Source organism: Anoplophora glabripennis, unplaced genomic scaffold, assembly GCF_000390285.2.
Source record: "Anoplophora glabripennis isolate ALB-LARVAE unplaced genomic scaffold, Agla_2.0 scaffold17, whole genome shotgun sequence".
Classification (NCBI taxonomy): domain Eukaryota; kingdom Metazoa; phylum Arthropoda; class Insecta; order Coleoptera; family Cerambycidae; genus Anoplophora; species Anoplophora glabripennis.
The window spans coordinates 1,830,408-1,852,295 of record NW_019416231.1 but is presented as its reverse complement, the minus strand read 5'-3'; the positions used below and the strand labels follow the sequence as shown (position 1 = coordinate 1,852,295).

Below are 21,888 nucleotides of genomic sequence, written 5' to 3'. Positions count from 1 at the left end.
GTTGTCAAAAATAAAACTAATTTAATTAATAACTTCATACCCTTTTTATTGATCGCGTTAAAATCTGGCACATTTATTTGAAGTAATTTTGGCGTATTATTTCTTAAAACTTTACTCAAATCGATATACTGGGTGATAGTTTTCTCCGCTTACCTCTCCCTTTTAGCGGTCAAAACTTTTACAGTGGTCGAATTTTTTTAAAACGGCGACATTGAAAAGGTCGTTTTATTTAAAAAAAAATATATTGTTTCTTGAGAAAATCGTCTACAGAAAGCCATTCTTTGGAAAAATAGCATTATTTGCAAGTCTGTACGTTTCGGTATGTGTAGAAGTGTCACGGATTTAAAACTGCTCCATTTTATTTTACATTAAATACCTAGTTTCCACATTTTGGCACCAATAAAAAACAAATCAATAATTTCACCGACGAAAACATCCAAAGCTTCGTACGAGACGCCTAGTAACGTATTTTTCTCATCAACTTAAGTGCTTCCGCCTCAAAGCGCTTACACAGAACAGCCCGATTTAGCGTCTGCAATTTCGCGGGCAATCATTTTTCCAAATTAAGGACAGGGGCACACGCCGCTAATTTCCATTTTTCATATTTTCCCGTCGCACATGCACACAAACATTTTAGCGGCGAAAGACGTCTCTGGGGGTGAAAAAATCCGATTACGCTAGCGTCGCGACGCGGGAGAGATCAGACAGACGTTTACCCGGCTGGAAACAGGCAAGGCTGTGGAGGATCTAGGAGGGAAGCCCTGAATAATGTATCGGATTTGCCTTAAATAAATTTCGGTCGAAAGGTTACGTCTGTAGGAGACTGAGGAGTTTAATTTGTGATGAATGTATTTTTTTGTTGGGGTAGTTTGCCGCTTCTTGAGAACAGTGAAGTATGATTTCCCTTTATCTGAGGGTTCAATCAGTGGAAGGATATGAGATGTCAAATCCATACTCGGGAGGGGAGAAAGATTGAAGTATTCAGGCAGTTCCTGGAGATTGTGGGTGCGTCAAAATATGGTTACTCTGGACCTGGAGCTTTGTTGTGTAACTATTATTTTCTAAAGTGGTAAAATTTACAAAAAAAACGTACAGTATTTACAATTTTGGTGTAGGAGTTCTACACTGTAAAAGAATCACTCAACTTCACTCAATTCTACTCAATAATGTATCAATTGTGTCCACACGTGATTGAGCGAAATATTAATTCTATTAATCAACAACAACCAATCAAGCTAAAGACAGAGTAGCATCGCGTCTATCAAAGCGAAGATAAAGTATTTGGCCACCAATGATCAGCACTACGCATAAAACAAATGATTATTTTATTCATAGAAGTGGAACATGAGTTTTAGGCAATTTAGTAGGCCCAATAACGTTTTTACCGTCTAAGAACGCTAGTTTATTTAACTTTTTTCTTTCTAAAGATTCAAAACACATAATTCCATCGGGCACCACATTAAGAAAAAAAAAACTTGAACTTTGGGTACCTCTTGCTTATCTTAACACAAAAAAACGGAACTGAAACGACGGTACAGCAAATAAAACACAAGAGACCCATCAACACAAAATCACCGGCCACATTTCTTCATGAAGGTGAAACAAAAAACAAACGACTGCCGACCGACGTGCTTTATCCGTAAAAAATCGCGATCGACCGCATCATCACGGGTCAGAGTGGGCCGATTGAAGCAGATAAGGGAAATTATAGAGCTGGACGCGCTATCCGCGCTCGTATCTATAATACGCTATTAGGTAGAATGGGAGCGATATGATGGGTTATTAGAAAATTTAAATTACGCCTGGTTAATTGCGAGCTCGAGTTACGCAACCAATTTGTGTATTATTAACGAAATTACTTGTACTACTTACGCAATGAGAGATAAAGTCCAGTGCGTGTATTTCTACAATGTATATGGTTCTTCCAATAGTACTGGAAGCTAAACCAACAGAGAAGCAAAAAATTGTTTCAATTTTTAATTTTCTTAATGAAAATAGCTCACTGTATTGTTTTTACATGTAAAAAAAAAGACAGTAGTTTACAGGCCATTTACAACGACGTTCAAGTGCATGTTTCATCCATTTCGCGGCATTTTAACAAAACCTTGAAATATACGTTTTATAGTACTTTACTTCTAGTTTTGAAAACCGGTATTAGAATTAAAATCGGACCATTTTTAACGCATGCAGACTCCCGGCAAACAAATGTATAAAAAATTTGAAATTGCAATTGCGCAAAAACTAATGGTCGGACAGTGCCTACTTTTTACACACTTAAAGTTGATATAATTATCTACTTCTATGCCAAATTTCAGCCCTTAATCTTCATAAATGACAAAGTTATGAATTTTTGAAAAAAAATGCCGAATTTTCCGGTTTTTCCAGATTTTCTCCAGTTCTAATCAACTGATCGGATCGCTCAACCTCTCATTTTCTTCGAAATTTAATTTTTCCATTGACGAAATTGAGATTGCACTAGTAGTTTTGGTTTTATAAGCAAAAAACTAAAAAACGTGCTTTTTTTACACTAAAATGTTAATAACAAATGAATTAATGAGAGTTGCGAGTCGAAAACACATCAGAGTATATCTACGGACTGTCTCTTAAGTGATGGCACAGGTGGTATGTTGTGACTGTTTTTGAAGAAGCTTAAGAAGCAATTTTCTATTTATTCTATATATCCAGGGAAATTACGAAAAAGTGTCTCCGAATTTAACGAATGACAGTAGGTAAATGAAGAAGTCGTGCTATCGTATTTTTTAAATAAAAAAAAATATATGCAATTTCGTCTATGTGGTCGAAGTATTCGATATTGAAGACTACTATAAAGGTCTACAAAAATATAGACAATAGTTGTCTGCCTCAGCCAATGTCAAAATTTGACGTAAATGTCATACCTATAATTATCTGTTGAACTAAAAATGAAGCAATCTGTTTTGTTAAAAAAAAACAATCCTTTCACGGCTTACTTTATAAATATTCCTAATTTATGATATTTCCATAAGCAAATATTGAGTGTTATACGTCGCCGGACAGAGAACTTATACCCGAAAATTCTATTAAAATCATTGTCGAGGAATTATTGACAAGGACCAACCGTCAGACCTCAAATGTAGGCCGGCCATGGTTAAATATTTAATTTTCTCTCCCCGCCCTCACTTATTCATAAGTGAATAATAGTTTCGGGGTGAACAAAAGCCCGGCGTACTATATTATGCGAATATTTTATAAGCTATTTAATCTAGGCCGGAATTCTTTGATATAAGGGGGGAAATATAACCCCCGGTAATAATGTCTTCAATAATGTATGGCTAACCGAAAATTGGGCTGCTAATTATAGTTAAATTTTCATGTAAATAGCTCGATAATCCGTGACGCAGTCTGAGAAAGTAATACGTATATAGAAAGTATAAACTTTTAAAGTGTAATAAACGCTCGGTTGCGACCGCTGGGCGCAGGGATGGTTGGATCGGAGCGATTTCGGTGTCGTTGTGTAGGTTGGGCCTTTCACCAGTGGAAGAATAACTATTAATTACGTGTTCTACATAGAAAATATTTAAGATTGTATTGTAAATTCATATAATTGATACGATTTCGATTAAATAAACATTAGAATTTTTAAAGAAAGTTTTAAAACTTACGTAAAATGGCAATATTAAAATATATACAATTAGGAGAGTATTTTATACATAATTTTTGCATTTTAGGGCCAATTTGGAGTATCATTGAGTATAATTATGCTCTAATTAGAGAAAAGTGTTTAATTATATCCGCGTGTAACTTAAAAGGTGATTTTCTGTCACATTTATTTTATTACCTAGAAATGAACTCCGGCATACTTTTTGTTCCGAAAAATTGCCCTACGACAAAAGTCGTAAGCAAGTCTGGACCGTTTTCAAGTTCAGTCCAGACACGGCTATTATTCTTGTCCGAAACGCCAAATGCGATGTCGCACTTAGGGCATTCGTTATCCTTACAACTTTGCCAATTTATTAAGCAGTAAGGAAAGGGCCGCTTTCAATTATTTCGATACGGAGACATGACCATTCGTTACGGAAAGTTTTACGAGTTCCACTGTGAGTTGTTGAGTTTTTTTTAGTCTGTAAACACGGTTAACTTCCTCCGGAGTTAGCGGGAAGTTCGCGGAACTAGTCGCTTCGAACGGACGATTGCTAGCGACGAAACGCAGACGGATTCGAAAGAAGTCGTATAGTACAGTCATTGAAGCTGAAAATCAGCTGTAACCTCCGAATTCTTTGAAACTGCATGGATTTGTATGAAAATTTCACAATAGTATTTTTCAGCCATTTAAAGGCCTGTATTTTGTAGCGTTACTATAGCAACTAAGAAAATTTCCGGAAATTTTTCTCTTCCTTGGGGTAAGGAGCATGAAATTACACTGGAAATTTTTTGACATTTATAAATAAAATGACATTTATATTTAACTTCAAATTTATTCTATCAAATAATTATTTACCAAGTATGTACTTTTAGTAGTTTTAATTAAAGCGTCCAAATGTTGCTGAAATTCCTCAGCCACGTCTTCTTTTCTTAATGGGGAATAAACAAGCACACATTCACTAAAATTTATAAAATGTCTATGTTTCAAAAAATAAATGTAGTACTTTGAAACAATCTTATTCTGCTGTGATCCACGAAGAGCTCCATATTTCTTACACACAAGAAGCAAATGATTTTTAATAATCCCAAACAAGTTTGGCGAATAAATTTCTGGCCCGCATTCTTGTAATAAATACATTAAAAATTTTAGGTTCCGATGATACATTTTAATTTCACTAACTTTTTTGCAAAACTTGCATAAAACGTATTTCTCAAACCGCTCCATTTTTCAATTGTACAACACAACAATTTTAAAGAAAATGGTCAAATAACGTCAAAAGTCACGATTACCTTGTTTGACATGGATTCCATGGCCTTCTTAATAATATATACATATGAATTTTATTGATATTACATAGTGCTTAAGGTTATTTGTAAGAAAATATATTTCTACCAACTTTAGTAAAATGAGTATGTGGAAAACTGAGGGATTGATCTACTATCGACTTATTTTTTATTATTTTGCTTAACTAAAGTCGTTTAGTTGTATTTTATTTAACCTAATGTTATATGTATGTAAGTTACTTTGATTATATTGTGAAATTTTCTTACCGAATACCACTCTAGCTTCAATTAAAAACTGGAATTTTTTTCTTGCACACGAATATTTTTTAGAAAATTCGTGTGCTCGAAAAAATTTCCAGTAATAATTGAAGCTCTAGTGGTATTATAAGTGAAAATTTAGAATAAGGCTCATCTTAGGCTCAAGTTCAAAAGTGACATAAGCCCGATTGACGCTTTTTGTTTTTTATAGGTAAAAACTACCCCTAAGTGGAAAAAATTAAAAAAATTAAGTTTTAAGCATTTTATCGATAAAAATGCACAAAGATTAAATAATGTTCCATGTTCTCGAACATGATTTACGATATATTTGATTATTTTTTTGGACCCTTTATTTAACCCTTAAAAACTACCCCTATGCAAAAAATAATTATAAAAGATTACTTTTTAAAGATTTGGAACGATTAAATCGTGCAATTATTTAAAATAAAAGCTATTAAAAGAATTTTTCCCTTTCAACCCCTAAAAACCACCCCTGTATTGACAAAAATGATAATAAATTACTTTTTAAAAGCTTGGAATGCTTTAACGGTGCAATTATTTAAAATAAAAATTCCCTCATTGCTTATGAAAGAATTTGTATCTCATAACCATTATAAATCACCCCTGTGCTAAAAAAATGATAAAAAATTACGTTTTAAATCTTGGAATGTTATAATTGTGCAATAATTTAAAATAAAAATTCCCTTATATTGTTTATGAAAGAATATTTTACTTTTGCCATTTTCAACTCTTATAAACTACCCTTTTACCAATATTAATGTAAAATATTTTTTATTATAATCTATTTTTAAATATAATCAATCATAAAAAAAATTACTACGCTGCATATAAATAATCACACTATTTTTTTTTACTTATTTTATTTGTATAATATAATATATAAAAATGAGAAAGCCTATTTTGCTCCGAAAAAATGGCATTGGTTTTTTTTACTTCAAAAAAGCATTTTTAAGAAAATTTCAAGAGCTGTAAGATCGTTTGCATATAAAACCTTTTAAGTCCTTAGTTTTTTAAAGGGAAAGGATCGAAGGGCTCGAGACAGGTCGTTTTTTTCACTAAAATGGATACTTCAAGCGGCGATATCTCCTTTATTTTTTATTCTATAGGAATAAAAAAAGCAAAATATTTGTCGAAAAAAAGCTACATTTTTGTTGTCTATCATTTTTTACGTATTTTTCATAGTTTCAGAGGTATTATATAAATCAGAAATTTTTTCTGAATAATGAAAAATACGTTTTCAACATTTACCGTACATTATTAAAAAAATACGCATTCTAACCCGGTCTAACTTCAGGATCGTATGAAGAACACTAAAACAAAACTAATTGTAAAGGGTCTACGATTCATTTTAATCCTGATGGAAATGGTACAGCGTTTACTGCTCCTTTTTCCTTAAAAAATATGAGCAACCCATCTATTTTTGACGATAACTCCTTCAATTTTGCTCTAATTAACTTTTTTAAGTGCTCATTTTGAAGATCTTATAGGACGTACATTTTTGTTCATTACACTTTTTTTAATAAAATGCGTAGTTTTTGAGTTATTCGCGTGTTTTTTTTTTTTTTTCACTCAAAATTCCAAGTTTTCAATCGTGAATAACTAAAAAACTATTGATTTCTCGAAAAAAATCTTTTAATATTTTTTGCTTAAAATTTGATTCTCTATCGATTTCCAGCGTTATTTTTTAAAAAAATGTCCACCCCCGAGAAGGGGTGTCGACCCCCAACAGGATGGAAGCATCAATCGGCGCTATGTCACTAACGTTCATTGACCTTTTCTCTAACTATCTGCCAAATTTCAAGTCGATCGGTTCAGTTTCAAAGATTTCGGAGGTGAAAAGCTTCAATGACTGTATTAGAATAGACGAAAATCCCGTTTGGTCTAACAAAGTACGATAATTTTTTTGTCGATTTTTCTTTGATATATTAAACCTAAATCCGCTAAGAACCCTTTTTTTAATTATGCCCATATCCCCTTTTCACGCCAATTTTAAGACCTGATCTTTTTGAACAAACAAGCTCTAACTTTTTCACCTCTGAAAATTGCGCTTTCGTCGCTTCAACAACATTTCAGCTACGTATAAATTACACCGCCCTCGTTCTTTATCATTAGGCGCATCCCCCGTCCCTCGGATACCCACCCCATATATTATGCCTCCGCATTTAACTGAAATTTATGATTTTAAAGCTACCCCGTGAGTTATATATAGCGGACGCTCTTCTTTCGTGCCGAAAAAGAACCGTACGTAGGCGAGGTAATATAAAGTATTGCGTAATTTGTAGACGATGCAGGGAACCAGAAACCGCTTCTTTAAATTAAAATCGGGTCGGTTTAAAAAAAAATACAAAGGGTAGGATACCTGAAAGGTATATGAGATGGCTCTTATTTGATTACCTCTTGAGGCGGAATTTAGAGAAATAGAATAGAATGGGAAGACGTTGTTTTAAATTGCCGTCTTTAAAAGTTTTAATAATCATCTGAAACGTGCTGAACAAGCTGAAAGAAAGCAATTACTCCATTGGTACTAATTTAATCTCTAACGCTCACGTGAAAACGAAGAATGAAAGATGGTCCCGTTTCCCATTATCTGTATCTACCTCTGTACGTACGTATACCCGCCAAAAACTCAAATCAAAACGGAGAAACAAAACGATTACTTGAGTGCTAACGAACGATGACATCAGAATTGACAGCAAGCACTGATTTAGTTCCACGTGATAGTGCGAACACATCACATTGTGATAGAATCGGAGTCAGTTTCATTAACTTCAAACAGTACAGACGTAGAAGGTATACTGCATACCTACTAGCTGCTAGCTAGCACTAGCGCCATCTAATCGTTACTAGCGCACTAGTTACCTTTGAAAGTTTCTAGCTCCATAACAACGCCGCGTCGTTCTTTTGTCTAAAAGTGATTATCTTGACAACACAGGCCAAAAATATGTACGTTTAGTATGAATAATTTTCTGGCAAAAATATTATTTGATTCTCTATCAACCGCTAAACATAAATTGTCTCACCCCGAATACAGTACGCCTGCCCAGGGAGGTACCAAAACGTAAATATAGTGGTGCTATAACCTCTCAAATGACTAAACTCATAACTTAGATTCAGACGCGAGACTTCCGGACTTATCCTTTCTCTCGTCCTGACATCTGGATTACGGGGAATTTAACGGCTAGAGGAAATTAGAGGAGATCTCACGAATTAATTGGGCACGGTCCTGCTGGCTCCGGACTGGCTTCTTGGGGTCGCCCGAAACGTCAAATTTTATTCGAGATGAACGGCGCCCTTTGTAATTCACCTCCTCCGTCGCATTTGCATGGTTATTGGGTACGAAATCCGCAGGAACTAATTCAGTTATCGCCGGGTATATTTCGGACGAGTTCAAAATGAAAGGGGACCTTTAGAAGGTCAGTTTCGGGGTTTGCGTGGTCGAATCAGGTAATCTTGCAGGCGGAAATTAACATCAAAATACGATCTTCCACTAGACGAAGTGTTTTCAAAAAACTAGATGGCAAATGTTAGTTACAGGCTTCTGTGGATTGTTAAAGTCGTACGGAAAACGGAGAAATTCGTGGTCTATTAAGAAAAATGGTTGGAAAAACTATGTTCGTCTAATAAAAGTATGATATGATGGAAAATAGAAGATACTGTTTCTCAATCGAGTCACACAAATTGTCACAATATTTACTCAATTAAGGTACAAATATTTTCCAACCAAAGCACTAAGAACATTAACGAAGAAAAGGAAGTCATTAGTAAGTCAAAAACTAAAAAAATGGACACATGCTGGTTCAAAGCGAATCTGGATTTTCTTGCACGCTAAAAACTAATCAGAATTCAGAGGGAAGAAGTTTTTCCAATTATTTATTTTGGTAGTAATTACTTCGCAATTACGAAGGGAGTTTAATCAATCTAATCACTTATTCAATAACACTTTGCTAGAAGTTCTTTATTATTATTTCATTACTTTTTACAACCTTGATAATCAACTTACTAAAATCCTATTAAATAAAGTTTATTCTCCCTGATACTTTAATTGAAAATGAACCCATTTTCGTTCTAGTCGGAAAAACAGTATCAACTCAATTAGTAGCTGATGGAGAATTAGTTGTAATCATCGATTAATTTGATTACTTTAGTCAGTACATACTCGCGCTAAACCTATTCAATTGAGTTGAAATTTAAATCGCCCATTTTTAAATACAAATCGATTGTCAATTATTACGCGTTTATTTGAATCACAGACTATTCTGGTAAGTTTTTTTATTCAGAAAGTAACCCCCCCTACCAATAGATTTCGTTCAATAGCGAAAAAATTTGACAATGTCCATATTTTCAAATAAAACTGATTTTATCCATAATCACCCTATAATCGGACTTTTATCCACACATATGAACCGTCCAAAGTGATACTTTTTCCACTAGTGGAAAAAATTTACTTAATTTCTCTAGTAGAATAATGAAAAAATAATAAACCTATAATAAATTAAATTTAATTTAGTTACTTATTAACATTATCATTTACATTTATAGTAATAGACATTTCGTGTTTTGTTTTACCACATTTAACTTCCTTTCCGTTAATAACAACCCTTGTAGCATTGTTGCCATCGTTTTTCCCTCCATTCGTTAAATTCGGCAAACACTTTTTCGTAATTTTCCCTGGATTTTACTGGCAATAAATGGAAAATTGCTTCTTGAGCTTCTTCAAAAACAGCCACAGGAGGCCAAGTATCGAACCCTGAGGCACACCTGACGTTTTATTAAATATATCAGATTTGTAACATTGGTACTGTACAAATTAAACACAATGGGAAAGGTAAATCATAATTTTCCTTAACAAATCGATACTTTTTCGGCGGTTTCCGCTGTTCGTGCAAAAAAGTTTCGACACGGGGCAGGAATTACGTGCTGTCGACATTTCTCAAAGCAAACATTAAACCCCCAGCCACCTCCCGCCCCCAGAACTTTCCGAAACCTAATTTAGTTAGATAATGTTGTTTTTCCCCCGATAAATTTGTTTCGACAGCGGGAAAATTATTTGTCGAAGTAAATTAATATCGCCAATACTTCGAGGTGCCCGGGCTTTGTAATTATCCGGCGGGGGGCGGCGAGGGACGGGTATCCGAACACCTCGAAAGGCGGTGTCTGTTGCCGGGAAATGGAATTTCTGCCAAGGCAGTAAATGAAAGGTAAAACGCTGATCTAACTGTAGAATAAATACGTTTTTGTTGACATGGCGGGAAGACGCGGCCTCGCCTTCCGCTGCCGTGCGGGGCGGGGGGAGGGGGCGAGGAAAATTAAGTTTGGGGGTTGAAATAAATTCAATTTGTCGGGAAAATCAATTTAGGCTGGCATAAATTTGGAGCAATTAAAATGAAACAAGATATTCAAATATTGATTTGCGGAAAGTGTTAAAAATATTTTAATTAGTCTAAAGTAGACAAAGAAGAAATGTTAACTGGTGACCTTTGATAATATTAAAAACATTTTTTAGAATAAATAACGTCAAAAAACTTGACGTAAACTGACATAAAACGCCTACTTAATTGTAATTGATTTAACAAATTATTTGAGTAAAATTTCAAAAGATTAAAACGAAAAAGACCAATATAAATCAAATGAAATACAACTATTAAAAAGTATAGCCAACTGCATAAGGACACCTCAAGGTGAAAATATGCGGTCCTGTTTTATAGCCTGTAATACGCCTACATTCTCATATATCTTAAATTTCTTCGTTGAAAACATTAGTAATCTATGGGTCATTCATATTATTAATTGAAGTCAATTGTACGAACAATGATTCACAGTCTTGAGATGTATAAATAAGCAATTTCTGTACTCTGCTGAATTATACATACAACAAAAATAATATGAAGAATAAGGCAGAAGATTATTCAAAAACCTTGACTTAACCTCGCAGGTATTTTGGTCCTTCGAGCCGGATATGTGACCTGGAACGTTTTAGTTCTGACTTTATTTAAATGAAGCGGAACAATGTTTTATATTAACCGTTTACGAAAGTCGTTTGTTATGTCCACTTAGATGGAAAAACGACGACGTTCTTAAACGAGTTTCATGTGTATACATGTAGATACTCCCGAGAACAATTAGTTTTGATTTCAATTACCCACATAAAAAAAATAATTATTTAAATCTAACACGGTGTTTTGAATTTTATCGATCTAAACTGCAAGGGCTTTGTTAAATCCTATCGGAACTAAACTCCATTTCCTCTATGGCATATCAATCACTGACCTTACCAACCACCACTAATCGCAGTCGATGCCCTTGGAACACCTCCGCTGAACCGATTAGGAGTAATTTGAAGTAGAACTTTATTTCACCTGCTAGCGCCCGTTGGATTTCGAATTTTGTAAACGTCAAAAATCGTTAATGAATATATTTCATACCTCCGCCTAATTTATGATAAAAATAATTGAAAAACGAGATACCAAACAACAGGTAACAGTTGTGTCTCAACTGGCAAGCAATAGATGGCGCGTTGTATTTCATGAAACAAGCAATAGATGGCACTATATGCAGGTATCTGATAAAAGATATATGAGCGATACACCCCATTACTTTAAATTAATAATTACACATTCTTGCAGCCGATTTGGAATAAACTAATTAACTTGCATTTTTGTAACCTGTCCGCCACAACGTATGTAGCTCAGTGTGTTGCTCAGTTGCGAATAAATAATTGGTCGCTCTTACATCATTCAGAATGTTTCACCTCATTCCTTTATTATGGAATCATATATTTACGTGCCGGGAACACAGCGGCGTAGTCACGGTGCTTCAAATTAACGTAAATGCTTTAAAACAAATCTAAACCAAGATAAGTTACGACCTATACTGGCATAGATTCATTTTTTAATTTTTCTACTCAGTTTTCAATTTTAATAATCATACCCACGCCAGAATAAACAAAGGAGAAACATAATTTATATGCTTCAGATGTGATTCAATGAGTTTTGATGCATTAATATGCTAACTTGGCAAAAATTTGGAACAAAGAGAATACTTTTTTTCATTATCTACGTATATATTTTTAAATATGTAATGTGTAGGTATGATTAATATCACCTGGCTAATTAGTAAAAAACGTACCTTCAAACTTTACGTTTTTCTTTTTCTACTCACAAAAGACGCCTCAATATAAAATATTTCCAGTCCGCCACTGTGCCCACTTACTTTTATTTAATAATTAACGGAATATCAACAAATTATAAATAATATCAAGATTTTATCGTGTCAAATACTGTTTAAATAACTGACAGGTAAATGGAACTTCCATTACAATACGACTAAGCTACCTATTTCAAAAAGCAACAATACAGGTTTTGATTGCAGCTCCAATTGTTTCTTTTTGCTTGACGTCACATTAAAATTTAATAAAATACGTATCAGTATCGTGTATCTGCAACCACTTGTACCCAAAATTATATGATAATAATGTTTTCCACGCCCTTCTGAATAAAAATTATCATAATAGATAATATGAAACATTAGTTAATTACTTAACTATCACAATTAAGGAAGCTATGTCTTTACTTTTACTGTTTTGTTTCCATTTGTCGTCAAATTCTTATTTTATTCTGTCAACATGTATTTTACTGTTGAGAAATGTTAGGGATAATGAAATGCATACCCTTTTCACTTGGAAGTTGTCGGTACGCAGCGTCTCCTGGATCTCCTGGTCTGGCCTGGAGGGCTGTGCAACGGAGTTGCGAAAATTGTCCAAAACGCCTTTGAAAGTGAACTTCTTCATAACTTCACGCCTGTCGTCCTTATCACGCCTCATCGCACCATAATTTTTTCACAGTCCGGAATTAAATCAAATACTCCAGCGAGTACAACAGTAAATTTTGAAAGATGCGATATCGCCAGCGATATTACACCATCCTGCAGCAAAAATATCGACTAATGTGGAGCTTTGGCTGAAATACGTCGCGTTCGGTACGGAATGTATACAATGCGCTCGAAACCCGGAGTTTTAGCAAAATATTCGCGGCAAGGACGTCGCGACGTCTATCACCTCTCGCCGTTCTCACCGACTTGTAGGAGTTTCGCAAAAAGTCGATAGCGGGATATCTCTGCTGAGTCCACACACTGCACAAAGCTGCGCTAAAGGGCCTTAACCGACAGCGCAAGCCGAATTTCACCCCGATTTGTCTTGCACTGGGATTAAAAAAACAAAAAACTAATCACACAACACCACGATAATCCGCGGATCACTCGATACACCTCAATCTTTTTGCACGGTGTACTTTATCAGCTCTTTAATGCATTGACAGATCGATACGCTACAAAAAATACCACATGTTGCTTTCCGCATCAAATTACGACATTCCTTATCTGACTCTGTCCTTTTCTAACTCACGGAACTGACGAAGAGCCCAGCAAATGGAGCGATAATGCGACACTACCTGTTACTAAAAAAACAACTACAACACAACAGCTGATTTGTGGCTTACCATGACCGAGTAGAGTTGAGTTTAATACAAATTTTTCATATTATTTTTTAAGTTTTACTTCAAAGACACTATTTTATCAGTATTTTAAAATGTTGTTTAAAGTTTTTATACAGAACTGCTCACTGATTTATTATCAACGACAACGTGAGTTGTCGAAATTAAGGTAGGTTATCTATGGCGCGAAATTCAAATTTTAGTATTGCAATTTTTTTTAAATACTTTCATTCTCTTAGGGAATTAAGATAAACTGTCAGTATTAACATTTTTATTATACCTATTAAATTTTAATCACCGAAAACATGTGCCAAACAGAAATTATATATTGCACAACTCGCACTCAATATATTTTTTACTGGGTAATATTTCAGGAAATATGGCACAGTGTTTACCGGTGCCCTTGCTTTCTTTTCTGCAAAAAAGACTATCGACACTTCACAATTTATGGCCTTACCTATTACTAACCTGGAAAAGCTCTCTTCCTCGCCTGAGGACATGAAAACAAAAGTGGAACTGATGATTTTAAAGGTGCAGTCAGAGGTTTGCAGGGCACTAGAGGCCGAAGAGGATTGCAACAAATTTATCATAGATCGGTGGGAGCGAACAGAGGGTGGTGGCGGCATAACATGCGTCCTCCAAGACGGAAAAGTATTTGAGAAAGCAGGAGTAAACATCTCCGTGGTCTCTGGAAACTTACCTCCTGGAGCGGCGGCACAGATGCGCTCCCGAGGCAAAAAATTAGAAGGACAACATTTACCTTTCTTTGCTGCAGGAATAAGTGCAGTAATACACCCGTGGAACCCGTTGGTGCCAACGATTCACTTCAACTATCGATACTTCGAGGTTAAAAGTGGCGACGAGGTACAATGGTGGTTTGGGGGTGGTACCGACTTAACCCCATATTATTTGAACAAGGCGGATGCCATACATTTCCATAAGACGCTTAAAGAGGCCTGTGATAAGCACGACAAAGGCTATTACCCTAGGTTTAAGAAGTGGTGCGACGATTACTTCAACATTCCTCACAGGGGTGAAAGGAGAGGGATCGGGGGCATATTTTTTGACGATTTAGACACCCCTTCACAAGACGAGTGCTTCGCTTTCGTCACGGACTGTGCCAACGCCGTTATTCCTTGTTATATTCCGCTGGGTAAGTGACACGTTTAAGTGAAGTGTAGAAGCGCCATCTGTTGTCGTTTTTCTGTACTCGGCTTCTTTTTTAGTGCAACGCCACAAAATCGCGACATACACCAAGGTAGAGAGGGAGTGGCAACTGCTGCGACGCGGACGGTATGTGGAATTCAACTTGATATACGACAGGGGCACCAAGTTTGGTTTGTACACCCCTGGGGCTCGGTTCGAGAGCATTTTGATGTCCTTGCCGCTTTACGCTGTAAGGGATTTGTCGTAAAAGCGATTAAAACGTTATTTAATTCTCGTCTGTTTTTAGAAATGGGAGTACATGCATAGTCCTCCAAGTGAAACACCTGAGGGTAAGCTTTTAGAGGTGTTGAAGAACCCGAAGGATTGGGTCGACTGTACCTGCGAAGATGAAAAAAAAGTCGAAGATTTGTGATTTACAATTCTATTCTTTTAATGTTATGAGTTTACACATGTAAATATATTTACAGAGTTGTAATTAATCTAAGCACTATTTATTTTTTAATAACATCAAAGCGAGTTCTTCGGCCTCGTTTACGGTTAACGAGGAACTGATCTGTTCGATTTTATGCTTCTTCTTCTTCTTTAACACCATGTTTAAGTCGTCGATCTTCCCTTTGGCCTTCCTCTTCTTAGATCTGCAAAAAAGTGACGTACTGTGTTACGAAAGGATACAAAAACCATACGTCATTATTTTTTCATTTACAAAATTTTGAATAAACGCTAGATTTCAAAACTGAATGTGAAATTTCCAATGTGAACGTGAAATTTTTAGTTAGGACTCAAAATTTCGTTTTTAAATGAGAAATTTTGAATTTGAAATAAAAATTTATTTACCAAATATTTCACATTTAAATCTGAAATTTCACATTCAAATCTGAAATTTCACGTTCAAATTTGAAATTTCACATTCAAATTTGAAATTTCATGTTCAAATCTAAAATTTCATGTTCAATTCTGAAATTTCACATTCAAATCTGAAATTTCACGTTCAGAATCGAAATTTCTTAAACAGAACAGAAAAAGTTTAAAAATTCATGCCCTCTATACATATTTAAGACTCTAGATTATTTTCAAGTATAAACACCTAAAATTACTAACTTTTCTTTAACGGCAACAGGTTCAGGCAACCCTTCTTCTTCCTTCGTATCTTCATCACTGCCCTCCAACAACTTCTCCACCTCCTCCTCAGTCTTCTCCCCATAAATCTTATCGGGATCAGGCAACCACGACAAGTCCGGTTCCTCCTCCGATTCACTCTCCCCAAAGTTGTCTTTCTCCACCTCTTCTTCTTCTTTCTTTTTCTTCTTCTTCTCCTTCAACTTCCTCTTCTCCTCCTTATGCTTCGCCTTGATCTTCTCCTTGAACATCTGTTTGTCGAACTTATCCTCTTCCCGTAACACCATTTTGGCCTTTTCTATGTCTATGCCTCCCTCGACCTCGTTTTCGTACTGCTGGGCGAGTTCGGATTTCCGCTCGTTCTTTCCCAGAATGACCACCCCTCCCTCTTCGTCGAACAGTATCTTCTTATTCGGCACGATTTTTTTCTTCAGGATCTTCTTGGCAGCCGCCGCTTTAGTCACGGGTTTTTTCTTCTTGCTCTTGCTCAGGTCGAGTTCGGCGATTTCTTGCTCGGTGGGTAAGTCGACTTCGTGATCCTTACGTTTCACTTTAAGCATGTCGTCGTCATCGCTGTTGTCGTTATCTGACACGTGGAAAGGGGCCGGGTTTGGCGTTCGGTGCGAATTATCGTCCTCGCTTAAGCCACTGTCGTCAGATACTCGCTTGTCGGTTATCGATGTTTTTTCTTCGTCCTCCTCACTTTCCGTGTTAAAATATGTTTTGTTGTTCTTAACGTTACTATTTCCCCTGTCTTTGTCCTTTTTACTGTTCCCCGTTCTGGCATTTAACCTTTGCAAGAACCTTATCCTCGGCGGAATGGCTAAACCTAACGAATGAGCAAAAGCGTCTGTGTTTAGGGCTTGTACGTCGAATATTTCCTTGTCTTTCATTAAAAACACCGCTTTGGCGTAAGAAACGAAAGCTCTCTGCGCCGTATCTTTCAACGTCGGGTCTTTCGCCAAGTAAGCCTCCATTTTTCGCACGGGATTGTTCAATTTCAACGGGTTTATCCTGAAAGCATTTATTTAACATCAAAATTAAATCTAAAGTACATTAAACGACTTACTCAATTTTTTCTATGGGTATTTTCCTTAGTTTGAGGTTATCCACCATCTTTAGTTCGCTAGGCAGCAGCATTAGCATGCTTTCTCCCCCTCGGTGGTACCTGGCGGTTCTACCGACTCTATGAATGTACGTGGCAGCGTCTTCAGGGCAGTCCACTTGCACCACCCAGTGTACCTCCGGAAAATCTAAACCTCTGGCGGCTATATCAGTCGCAAACAGTACGGCGGACTGTTTTTTGCAGAACGTCTCGTATATATCCATCCTGCGAAGTTGGTGTAACGTTCCGTACAACGCCATGAGGCTGATGCCTGGCCTCAATCTTAAAAATTTAAAAAATTACCATTACCGCAACAACTAGCCGAACTTAGAGATGGCGATCATCTCACCCTTAAGCTCGACTAACTGTCTAACCGTACAAATACAAGACCGTTAGTGATATCTCGGATAATACTCACTTGCAGAAAATCTCGTAGATATATTTGACCTGCTTGCAGCTCGAAAAGAACACAATAACCTTCTTATTCGTGTGATTCCGTAGAAAACTCCAGAGAACGGAAACCTTATCTTGCAACTCGCACACCACGTAACTCTGGGACAATTCTTTGGGTGTGCTAAACTCGGAATGTTCGTGGACGCTTATGTAAGAAGGGTCTTTTAAGCTCAATCTCGCCAAATCTTTAACAGATCGTGTCTGGGTGGCTGAAAATAGTAACGTTTGCCTTTTCGGAGGCAAATTAGCAATGATGGCGTTCATTGTTTGTTCGAAACCCATGTCAAGGCACCTATCCGCTTCGTCCAACACCAGTATTTGCATATTAACACAGTCAAATAAGGGATTTTCGTCCATATGCTGCAGTAACCGCCCAGGTGTACAGATAATTATGTTACATTGGTCCATACGGTTTCTCTCGAATTTCAGATCTTTTCCACCGATAATCAAACCTGCGGAAAAGTCATGGTGCTCTCCGATTTTGCGTAGCGTTTCAAATATTTGATAAGCCAACTCGCGAGTCGGTGTTATGACTAAAGCTCCTACTCCGTCCAATTTTGTCCATTGTTTGCAGTATAATTTTTCTATAATAGGGATTAAAAAGGCCAGAGTTTTGCCGGATCCAGTTTGAGCTGCTCCTAGAATATCTTTCCCTTGCAAAGCTAAACCTATAGCTTCTTTTTGAATCTCTGTCGGTTTGTGGTAACCACATTCTCTTAAGCCTCTAAGTGTTTTCTGTGACAAGGGAAAGTCGCCGAATTTTGTGACAGTAGACGAATCGATCTAAAATGAAATGGTGAATAAAAGCTGTTGTAATGAAGATTCTCTTACTTACAGATTCGTATTTAGCTTGTAATTTTTCAATAATGTTCGCCTCAACATTCTTTTCATTCTTTTTCTTCGTAAATACTTTAACTTTGGTTTTGTTTTTATTTTTCTTCCTCTTATTTTCTGTAAGTCCCTTTTCCTTTGACATTTTGTTTAGCATAAAACAACAAAACGTGCATAATTGAGGTTAGACCAGCAGGGAATGCAGCTTAAAAGAACAAAAATCCCTAAACTTGAAGTTTGCACTTTGCAATTTGGCAAGGATATTATAATACAAAAGGTTCACTAATTAAAAATATATCATAATTTTATCATTCAAGTATCTGTATCCAATATAATTAATTTAACTAATCTGTAATCAATTAATTAAATAGTTAGTGACGTAATGGTTTAATCGTACATTATTTTCATGTTTCCTATAATTTCGATGACTTCGATTGTTATTACCGAATTTTTTTAATTAGTAAACCTTTTAACATATGTTCTGAAATAGAGGGAAGGACAAATGAAATGACAAACATTTGTTTAGTGGTCGAGATTGAACTGTCATTTCTCAAGATTAAAAAAAAAAGTATAAAAAAAGAAACAAATTTTAAGTTAATTGGGTATTAATTATGGCAGACTTTAAAGTGATCACTTCGGATTTTGTAAATCTCCACATCTCCACTTCGAAGGATGAGATATCTTTCAGTGAAAAGCGATTTCCGAAAGACTTAACCATTTCGGACTTAAAGGTAGGTTAGAATAACCAATTTTTGTTCAAGAAACTCATAATCAAATTGCAGGCAAAACTAGAACTAACGACTGGAGGTAGCTGTAACACCATGCAGATTGAAGCATACACGAATGATAATAAGTTAGTATGTAAACTAGAAGACGACAATGCGCTCCTAGGCTCTTACCCTTTGGAAAACGGCATGAGGTTGCACGTTATAGACCAGTTCCAAATCAGAAACGAATTAGATTTTGGTAATGAGCCAAAATTTGAACTGTCAGAGGAAGAATACTCGAAGAAAAGTGATTCGGTCCGTGCATTTTTGTTAAAAAATAAATTAGGTAAGGTAAATTGAGTGACTCGTTAGAAAATTATTACGAAATATGTATTTTAGGTAAATATAATGAAGAGAATCAAAAGAAAAAGGAATTACTAGAAGCCGAAGAAAAGAAATTAGCAGAAAGTACTATCGTTGGGTCTAGGTGTAAAGTTACCATACAAAATGCGCCTCATAGGTTAGGCACCGTGATGTATTCCGGATCTGTAGAAGGTTTGGCCGGGTACTGGATTGGTGTCAAATACGACGAACCACTAGGCAAGAACGACGGAAGGTTAGTGCAAGTTCATTTAATTAAGATAGAAAATGTACTTACTTTTTTTTTCTGGTAGTTTGAAAGGAAAGAAGTATTTTGATTGTCCTGACAAATACGGAGCTTTCATAAAGCCACACAACGTCCTGTGTGGCGATTTTCCAGAAGAGGATTACGATTTGAACGAGGAGATCTAATTATTCCTTTAAATCGAGCCATTCCAATCTATATATAATTTTTTTTAATTAAAATTTATGCTTCTAATATTGTGATGCTTAGTGTTTATCAGAAGTATACTTATACCCTTTTTCACATATTAATTTGACTTAGAATTTACAAATTAATTTATTATTTTTTTTTTAAATAAAATGATTTAACATCACATATTTTTATTTCTCTCTCGCCACCATGAGCCTTATTTTATAAATATTCTGTATGTGGATGCAGTCTGGTTGCACAAAGCACAGAGTTAAAATTATCCCGAAATTTCAACACACTGATCCAGTTGTTGACATTAATTTATACGAGCTAATAAAACTACACATAAAATAGGGCAGAACACACTTAATTTAACCAGCTAACCAAAATATCGACCATTGCAATGTTCAAAATACACATTATTTTGCTTTTTGCTGCACCTTTTCGCATAGAAAGTTTATATTTACCAGCAGGTAAGAACGAAACAAATTTTTAAGGTGTGTTTGTTTCACGTGATGATTTCTAGACCTGGAAAAGGTGGAAGAAATCCAAAATGCCATTTGTTCCATCACAACAAAGGAAGTCGAGGCGACGGCAAATGCGACGATAACTCGACAGTTGAAAGGGGTTTGCACCTCAAGTAAGAATTTTAAATACTTTTACTTAATTTATTAAAAATTGTCGTTCTAGACGAACTCAATATGAAAATCGATAAACTACAGACCAAAATACAGCAGGAAATCGATGGCATCAGGTATATTTTAGAAATTAATGGTTTTAAGGTACCGGACGCGCCTTCTCAAACTGAAAATCCCACTTCTGACGAAAAAAATATGGAACTAGCAGTGGCAACACCATTTTTTAAAAGCGGTGATAGTCTGTCGCCGCGACTGGAGGAGATCTTGATGTACAACGAAACTATAATTGACTCGGTATACTTCTATTACTGGAAAATCCGGAATATCCACGATCTCTTAGCCAAAAGCGACATGTACAAATCGAGCCCAGAATTCAACGTCCTAGGTTTGTATATTCCCTCGGAACCGCTGACCACTATTTTATTCCATTTTTTAGGCCATTCCCTGCTTTTGCAATTCTACCCAAACTACTTGGAACCAGAACACTTTGCGGTTGTGTTGAAATCGGACAACGCCGGGTTTATAAAGAAGCACAAGTTCGTTATTTTGAACCAGTTAGAACCCGGGACGGATCTCGCTTCGGGAATTTTGTACGGATTGAAGGGCGAGGATCGAACGTTGAGAGTATCGGAGAAAAATTTGAAAGTCGAAGGTTTCATCGTTCGGGATACCATGATTGTTAAGTTGGAGATATTTTTGAACTCGTAAAAAAAAAGTCCAATCGGCGTTTCGATGTGTTTTCGGGATCTAGTACAGTCATTGAAGCTTTTCACCTCTGAATTCTTTGAAACTGAACCGATCGACTTGAAAATTGACAGATAGCTAGAGGGAAGGTCAATGAACATTAGTGACATAGCGCCGATTGACGCTTCCACCCTGTTGGGGGTTGACACCTCCTCTCAGGGGTGGAATTTTTTTTTTAAATAACGCTGGAAATCGATAGAGAATCAAATTTTGAGCAAAAAATATTTCAAAATCAATAGTTTTTTAGTTATCACGATTGAAAACTTGGAATTTTGAGTAAAAAAAAAAAACTCAAAGTATTTTTCGCGAATAACTCAAAAACTACGCATTTTATTAAAAAAAGTGTAATGAACAAATATGTAGCTTATATATAAACGAAGAAAATCGTTTTTTAAAAAGTGTTGTACGTCCTATACAAAGGGAAATGTGGTTAGTGGAAGGGGACTTGTTTTGGGGGGAATATTCGAATCGATGTATTCAACGTCAAATAACGGAAAAAGGATTAATTTTACGTGTATAACGCTCCTGGAGTTTCTTGTAGAACTCAAAAAGATCTTCAAAATGAGCACTTATAAAAGTTAATTAGAGCAAAATTGAAGGAGTTATCGTCAAAAACAGATGGGTTGTTAAGGAAAAATGAGCAGTAAATGCTGTACCATTTCCA

The 21,888-nt window shown here is 35.9% G+C and overlaps 4 protein-coding genes across 6 annotated transcripts in view; 2 read left to right on the top strand and 2 right to left on the bottom strand.

The window, feature by feature from the left end:
* Positions 1-13,517, bottom strand: part of LOC108917853 (syntaxin-binding protein 5) — a 162,985-nt gene extending 149,468 nt beyond the window's left edge. For all 3 annotated transcript variants that reach the window (XM_018724636.1, XM_018724638.1, XM_023455338.1), the window contains exon 1: positions 12,851-13,517. In XM_018724636.1, the coding sequence (XP_018580152.1) occupies positions 12,851-13,003 (153 nt within the window). In that variant the 5' untranslated portion in view covers positions 13,004-13,517. The remainder of the gene's footprint in view (positions 1-12,850) is intronic.
* A 140-nt stretch (positions 13,518-13,657) lies between these two features.
* On the top strand, positions 13,658-15,316 carry LOC108917856 (oxygen-dependent coproporphyrinogen-III oxidase). Its single transcript, XM_018724640.2, has 4 exons — positions 13,658-13,839; positions 14,045-14,823; positions 14,897-15,066; positions 15,124-15,316. The coding sequence occupies exons 1-4, from the start codon at positions 13,766-13,768 to the stop codon at positions 15,247-15,249; spliced, it is 1,149 nt and encodes a 382-aa protein (XP_018580156.1). The 5' UTR covers positions 13,658-13,765; the 3' UTR covers positions 15,250-15,316.
* On the bottom strand, positions 15,249-18,525 carry LOC108917854 (probable ATP-dependent RNA helicase DDX10). Its single transcript, XM_018724639.1, has 5 exons — positions 18,347-18,525; positions 17,477-18,294; positions 17,023-17,340; positions 15,936-16,967; positions 15,249-15,472 (listed from the first exon to the last, which is right to left on the bottom strand). Exons 1-5 carry the CDS (start codon positions 18,497-18,499, stop codon positions 15,325-15,327), a joined length of 2,469 nt encoding a protein of 822 aa, XP_018580155.1. The 5' UTR covers positions 18,500-18,525; the 3' UTR covers positions 15,249-15,324.
* A 256-nt stretch (positions 18,526-18,781) lies between these two features.
* Positions 18,782-19,997, top strand: LOC108917800 (tubulin-folding cofactor B). Its single transcript, XM_018724561.2, has 4 exons — positions 18,782-19,073; positions 19,125-19,395; positions 19,449-19,665; positions 19,724-19,997. Exons 1-4 carry the CDS (start codon positions 18,954-18,956, stop codon positions 19,839-19,841), a joined length of 726 nt encoding a protein of 241 aa, XP_018580077.1. The 5' UTR covers positions 18,782-18,953; the 3' UTR covers positions 19,842-19,997.
* The last annotated feature ends 1,891 nt before the right edge of the window (positions 19,998-21,888 follow it).